The sequence below is a fragment of the Platalea leucorodia genome, assembly GCF_965183815.1.
Source record: "Platalea leucorodia genome assembly, contig: HAP1_HAP1_SCAFFOLD_24, whole genome shotgun sequence".
NCBI lineage: Eukaryota > Metazoa > Chordata > Aves > Pelecaniformes > Threskiornithidae > Platalea > Platalea leucorodia.
In genome coordinates this window covers 656,434-663,733 of record NW_028121458.1, presented here as the reverse complement: position 1 = coordinate 663,733, position 7,300 = coordinate 656,434, and the positions used below count along the sequence as shown (strand labels likewise).

The 7,300-nt window shown below is 52.7% G+C and overlaps 1 protein-coding gene across 1 annotated transcript; it reads left to right on the top strand.

The window, feature by feature from the left end:
* Positions 1 to 2,573: 2,573 nt before the first annotated feature.
* On the top strand, positions 2,574 to 5,774 carry LOC309603170 (ubiquitin carboxyl-terminal hydrolase 42-like; the record flags this gene model as incomplete). The annotated part of the gene is made up of 6 exons (XM_082338083.1): positions 2,574 to 2,753; positions 3,438 to 3,488; positions 4,534 to 4,589; positions 4,839 to 4,950; positions 5,229 to 5,357; positions 5,769 to 5,774. 6 exons carry the CDS (start codon positions 2,574 to 2,576, stop codon positions 5,772 to 5,774), a joined length of 534 nt encoding a protein of 177 aa, XP_082194209.1.
* Between the last annotated feature and the right edge of the window lie 1,526 nt (positions 5,775 to 7,300).

Below are 7,300 nucleotides of genomic sequence, written 5' to 3'. Positions count from 1 at the left end.
CAACTGCTGCTCCCAACTGTGGTGGAACCGGTGCCAGTACCGGTACTGTGTGGCCATGATGGGGAGCTGTCCTGAAAATTTGGCAAGTGGGCTATGCTGACCGAGGAGAGAAGCTGGGACGCAGAGTATAGCATTACAAGAGGAATTCTTGCATTCATGCGCATGAGATGTCCCATTCAAACTGGGGCACCACAAATGCGGTTTTACACATGCTTCTTATGCCTTTCAAGTGTTCAGGTCCAATGCAATTTGACCAATTGCTGCTGAACACACACACACAGGCTGCTGTTCTGCAAAGCAACTCTAATTCTGTGGCGTCGTCATCCATCTGCTTCTTTCTTGATCTTGACGTCCCTGGAGTGGGTCTGGCTGCAGATCCTGGTCTCTGATGGCAGATAAGGGGAGGGTTTCACAGAGGTGTCGGAGGGGCTGGGATGCTGGCGTGAGCTGGGTCATCCAGGGGCATCCTGTCTTCTTCAGGGTGGGGGCTGTCCTCCTCCTCCTTGCAGTGAGCTGGGGCCCTTTGGTCATGCTCACTGAACCATGACTGTGCAGTATACAATGTCAACGAGATGTTTATCTGTCTGTCTTCAGGAACTTGGTCCAATTTCATACTCTCAGGACTAATTGCTGCAATAGTTAGGGCATGAGATTTTCCTGAGAGAGCCCCTGGGGTGTCCCTCTGTGGGGGTCCCCGGGAGGTACTTGTGGGGGTTGCTCGTAGATGGGTGGGAGCTGCAGGTACTGGGGGCGATGGTAGCAGTGTGGGGTGGGGATGCTGTTCCTGGGGACACCGGTTCCAGCCTGTGGTGGGGATGCCGGTGGTGGGGCTGTCAGCAGCAGGACGGGGCAAAGATACCAGGGGTGTTGGTACCAGGCCGGGGAGGGGATGCCGGTTCCAGGGCAGTGGTTCCCGTTGGGAACCGCAAGGTGGTGCCGCCTTTCATAGGGGTGGCCGCCTTTCACCAGGGAATGAAACGGAGGGACAAGGAGCACTAGTTCAGAGCCAGCCCGTGGCTGTATCTTGGGGGCAGATAAAATTCATTGGAAATGAACCTGTAAGAGACCAGGTGCTTTGCTCCAAGAGTCTCACGGACACAGTCCTGTACTTGGGAAGAGTGGAAAAGAAACCCTCAGCAACCCAAATGTGCCAGCCAAAGCTGGGAACAGGCACGCTTACAGCCCTGGGCAGGATTTTCTTCATCCGGCTGGTGCAGCTCAGGGAGGAGGTGGGAGCTCTGATGGCAGATGAGCAGCCCTTCGCCAGCAGGGCATGGGGAAGCCCAGGGGCTGATGGCTGTGGGAGGTGCCTGGGCCGTGGCAGCCATGTGGCCTCCAGGGGACATGTCCCCATGTGGGCGCCCATGTCACAAAGGGGAGGTGATGCGGCACCCACCCAGCGCTTGTGACCTCACCTGGCCAGGGCTTGGAATCCTGAAGAGCAGGCCAGCGAAAGCCAGTTGGGCTGAGCTGCCCTTCGGGATAACTCGGCTCCTTCCATTGCTACATGCGTGCCTCCTTTTTTCCAACCCTTTATCATTTCTTGCCCACTTCTCCTCAGCTTCCATCCTTGTTCAAAGGTAATTATGATTTGACTTTCAGGACACATCATAGGGTAGGCAGATAGAGGAGAAAAGCATAGGCTGGTCTGTGCCTTCCGAGTTCTAGGCTGAGCTATTACACCTTTCTAGGCTGGCCAGATATGGGCTATGGGTTGAGTTCCTCTTATATATCTTTACCATATCCCAGGATAGGTAAGTAGGGGGGTGGCCATGTAGTCTGAGGCGTTGGGCTCAGCCTAGAATGACAAGAAGCCCACCCTGACTGATGGGGTAGGAAGGGAGACAGAAAAGGAGCACTGCAAAGGCAGCCATTCAGTCTATCAAAAGGGCCTCGGTAATTGCTGTCAGTTGGAGTCCTGTGACAGGGACAGCAGGGCCGTCAGCCTGCAGCTCTGCAGCACTTACAAGTACCACTGAAACACTCCTGATGGCAGACGTTGATCTGTGGGTTTCGTTTGGAATTTGGAATTTTGGAATTTTTTTCAATCATTTTGTTGAACTGCAATTATTTCTCTGCAATCAGCCAGGCTCACCCAGGTGTTTTCAATTAGACACAGGAAAACACGTTTTGTCCCTCCTCTGCCACGATGGACAAGACTTTGAAAGATGACACTGCTCGTAGAAAGCTCTGACATCAGTCGGGTTACCTTCTGGGCTAGGGACTTGCTTGTTTTCATCAAGTTACAATCAGGAAAAGGGAAGACTTGACCTGATAATCCAGTTCAGGAGTCTAGAGGGAAAGGAAGGTAGCCCGAGGCACAGAAATCAGAGCGTGGGTTTCATGGTGTTTTGGCAAAGTAAGCAGGGCAACAGACTCTTTTCCAAAACTGCTTCTTGACCACTCATTGTCAATGGCAGTGTTAGGCTTCCCGCAGTGGTTCTGTGTCGGAGGGTAGAGCTGCTTGTCCTGGGGGCTCCTGTACAGAACTTGACTTTTAAAAGATGCTTTCATGCAACCACATCGTCTTCTCTCTTTTCCAATGTCATCTCCCTGCAGCCATTGCCGAGGGAATGGCTCTGCCACAGAGGATCCTCTTTCCCCCGGAGAAGCTTTGCATGGCCTGGCAGCAAAGACAGGGAGCTGGAGCAGGCCTCCACAACCTGGGCAATACGTGCTACCTCAACTCCGTCCTGCAGTGCCTGACGTACACACCCCCTCTCGCCAACTACCTGCTCTCGCGTGAGCACAGCCGCTCGTGTCAGTACTTTTATGAACAGCTCCTTGCAAATCTGGTGGGCTCTTCCCAAGGATTCCCAGCACCTGGAATTTGATTGAGGACAGAAGCAGCCCTCCTCTGTCAATCCCCCGAGTTGGTGTGCTTTGAACACTCAAGCCTAGAAGCCCCTTGTCCTATCTCGATGTCTTCATCTTCAGAAAGGCACCTCTTTCGAGGCCCCGCTCTCGGTCCCTATGCCTGCAAGTTAAACTCTCTTTGCTTCTTGCACAGAAACCTTTTGTCAGTTCAGCATCCCTCTGAAGAAAGTTTTCTATGCACGACAATGTCCCAGGCTCGGTGGGCCATTGGCACCTTGGGAGAAGAGGAGTGGGGGCTGTCCTTGTAACTTCAAGATCTCCATTAGGTTTCCCACCGCTCTGGATATCTTGCTAACCTGAGAAGCTTCCCTCCCTCCCTTCCTCTTCAGGTCGCCAGCAAGGCTTCTGCATGATGTGCGTAATGGAAGCGCACTTTAACAAGGTCCTGCATTGCTCAGCCAGTGCCATCCAGCCTTGGACTGTAGTCAATGTCCTCCCACGTGAGTCATTCCAGGTGCTTTTACAGGTTTCCTTCCCTTCTTGTCCTCGGGGGACAACTACTAACTTCTTCTTTCTTAGGAATAGGAGAACATTTCCAGCATGGCAGGCAGGGAGACGCCCACGAGTTCTTACGCTGCACTGTCGATGCCATGCAGAGAGCTTGTCTGAGTGGAAGCAGCAAGTAAGCACAAGCAAATTCCCTTTTCAGCATGCCCAAGCCCTTTGGACTCCTTGATGTACTCCCATCAAGGAAACCCTACAGACGGGCTTTTCAGACAAAGCAAAACTCTTGGAGGAGATAACTCTCTGCCCTACTTCTGAGCTCCAGTTACCGTTTCTTTCCAGCTTGGATGTCTCTTCTCAAGCAACTACCGTCATCCACCCAATATTTGGGGGCATGCTGAGATCCAGAGGTACTTTTGCATGACTATTGCTCTCCTTGGAACTGTCTGTGCCCTTCTCTCTGCCTGTGATAAACAGCTGATCGCGTGACTGGCGTAGCAGGTATGGAGGCCGTAAAGCGGCGCAGTCAGTTGACTTCCCCTATCGCTGAGCATTTTAATTTGCCTTGCAGTCACGTGCTTGAGCTGCAAAGCGGTTTCCGATTCCTACGAGGCCTTCCTGGATGTTCCTTTGGATATAAATGTAAGAGGGTTTATTATTGTGATTCAAGACATCCCAAGGCCACTGTAGCTGGTGCAAAAACAAATACTGCAAGCCCAAGAGAAGAGAGCTTGGTGGTGGGTGGGAAGTGGAATGGACTGTGTCCTTCTGGGGAGGCCATGGCAGTGGTCTCCCTCTAGGTGCTGGCTTTAAGCTGGACAAGCACGCGTTATCCTCCCTGCACCCTTGAGGGACTCCCATCCTTCTTCCCTTTGCCCTCCCTCAACGCCCGTCTGGCTCCCAGGCGGATGGGTTGTGTTGTTTTCATTACGATGAGCCTGCACCCCATCGGTAGCTGAACTGAGTGGTGCCACACAGAGGGCACTCTTGATAGCCCTGGGCATTCCTGGGAAATGAGGAAATGTTTAGCTTAATACCCTCTTTCTGCCTCCTTCTGGACACTGCTTGTGGGTTCACAGTGGGTCTCCTCGGCCTCAGCTACCTGGGCCTTCTTGGCAGCTCTTAGCTAAGTGTTTGGGCAAGGGCGTTTCCCGAGCTCAGTGCTCTCCTTTCTCCCTCCTCCAGGCAGCCTCATCTGTCACCGCAGCTCTGGAGGACTTTGTCAAACCCGAGCAGCTGGATGGTGAAAACTGCTTTAAATGCAGCAAGTAAGATGATTACTAACGCCATATTGATGCTAGATCCTTCATGAAGGTGCTGCATGTCATCGTGCCTAAGTCATCTTTTCATGGAGGTTTAATGCACAATAATGGGTCGCAGCTGTTGTTTAATCTGGTACTTATGGTTCTGAATAGCCTTAAAACAGCGTCAGGATGTGTGAGACAGGAAAGCTTGTCTTGCCTTCTGGTGGGGAAAAAGGCTGCCCTTCAGCATCTGGCCCTGTGCTTGGTTTCAAGGTGTGACAAGAGGGTTGCTGCCTCCAAGAGGTTTACAATCCATCGCGTGCCCAACGTTCTCACCGTGTGTCTGAAACAGGTTGAACGTTTCACTGGTGGGAAGATCAGCAAGGTGCGTACGCAATTGCAGTGCAACTTTCTCTTCCTGGAGCGGGAGATTTCCCAAAGCAGTATGCTCTTTCACAAGCCGTTCGTGTTGGGTTTTTCGTATTCCCTTCGGGGGAGACGAGAGTGCCCGTGGGAAGACAAGCATGGACTCTGCTCCGACAGAGCTGCTTTGGCCAGGAACAGTTTCCTGCCACCCAAACCATTACATGTTGAAGGCTATTCCATGTACTATCTCAGGATCATTTCTGAGCCCTCTTGGTCTCTCCGTAGGTGGTGGAGTATCCCGAGTACTTGGATCTTCGGCTATACACATCTCAGACAGCAGGAGAACCGCTCCTCTACGCCTTATATGCTGTCCTGGTACATAGTGGTGACAGCTGTCATGCAGGACACTATTTCTGCTACACCAAGGTCAAGAGCAACTTCCTTCCTAGCAGGGGAAAAATGTGTGCTGGGGAAGGCAAACTTTCACAGCAGGGTTACTGGCAGCCAAGGTTCTGGGGGAGAAGGTCTCCTTCCCGGCTGCGTTGGATTTCTTTTGGCGTCCTCTTGGTTCTCTAGTTTTCTGCCTGGGTTATCCCTGAGAAACCAGGCAGTTCATCTCCAGCTATCGATGCCTTTCTTTGCAGGCCAGCGATGGACTGTGGTACAAGATGAACGATGCGTCTGTGGATGGTTCTGACATCAACACAGTTCTCAGGCAGCAAGCCTATCTACTGTTCTATGTCAGGTAATAACCAGTATTCAAATGGGTTCCAAATACGTTTCCTTCTCCTGGCTTTGCTCTTTTTCTTCTCATCCTCCTGAGTGTTTCTCTTTCAGTCCTAGGAGACACTTCCTACCTGCATCATTCGGTGCTGTCAAGTCTGAACTACCCCACCTCCGTCCTTACCTTTCCCTGCCGGGCTTTCGGCTCCTGCCCTGCTGTAAACTGCTCCTTGTCTGCTCTCTGAAGCTGGCTAATGTAGAGAAGAGTACTTCAAGGGGGCCTGCAGGAAAGATGGGGAGGGACTCTTTATCAGGGAGTGTAGTGATAGGATGAGGGGTAATGGTTTTAAACTGAATGAGGGAAGATGTAAATTAGGTATTAGGGAGAAATGTTTTACGGTGAGGGTGGTGAGACAGTGGAAGAGGTTGCCCAGAGAAGCTGCGGATGCCCCCTCCCTGGAAGCGTTCAAGGCCAGCTTGGATGGGACATTGAGCAGCCTGATCGAGTGGAAGGTATCCCTGCCCATGGCAGGGGACTTGGAACTAGATGATCTTTGAGGTCCCTTCCAACCCAAACCGTTCTGTGATTCTGTGACTCTATGAAATGGAGGCTGCAGGGGGTATAAAGACGAGGACTTGCTCTGACAGGTGTAGACTGGTGGGAAGACCCCAATCGAATTTCTCATTTCTAGTCTCGGTTATGTCTTTTCTCTGTCGTGGAAACTGCTCCAAGAAAATGACTGAACCCCAGAGGAGGCTGCAAGAACAGACCTAAATGGAGATCACTCTTTGTTTCTCCAGGTGCTCTGATTTGAAAACTGGAGAAAGGGCTTCTTCCTCACCAGCACCATCATATGCCTGTTCCTTCCTCAGTCAGCAGGGGGCCGACAGCAAACAGGCGTGCTCTGTGGGACCACAGGGTCTGCCTCGTCGGACTAAGGTAACTGTGGGGAGGTGGGTCAGGGCAGCAGGTGGACAGTGGATTTCTTTCTGGGCTCTTGGCATTGCTCTCTTTTCCCTCCCACACTGCAGCTTTCTTCACAGCCCCAACGCTGCTCCCTCTCAAAGCATCCCACCAAGATCCATCCCATTTGTCTGCCTTTGGCCCCTCTGCCTTTGCAGCCCTGCAGGAGAGCCTTTGGGAGGCCCTTAGCTGTCCCCTCCCACAGCTTCTGGGCTTTCCTCACTCTTCTGGTCCTTTCAGGAGGAAAGGGCAGGACCTTTTCACAGCTCTCTTTGCAGGACGTGGCGCTGGGCATGGAGGACTCTGCAGAGGACAGCAGCTCCTCTGCAACAGCCAGCAAGAGCCAGCTCACCTGGGCAGGTGCATGGGAGGCATCTGCAGGCTGGCCGCGCTTCATCTGGCCAGGCAGGCTCAGCATCGCCTCCTACGTTGGCTCCTGCTTGCATCGCTTCTTCAGTGGCTGTGTAAGGCTGGTGTCCAGAAGGAAAGCTGCGTGCCCGCTCTGCTCTCAACCATGTGAGCGTGTGCTGCACACCACGCGAGAAGACATCAGCAAAGAGGAGCATGGATTCAGCCCTTGTTCCCACTGCCAGAAGAGTGGTGCCAAGGAGAGGGCGCGGAGCAGATCCCCACAGTGGGGAAAAGATCTCCGCAGCTGGTGCGTGGACACCACGGACTATGA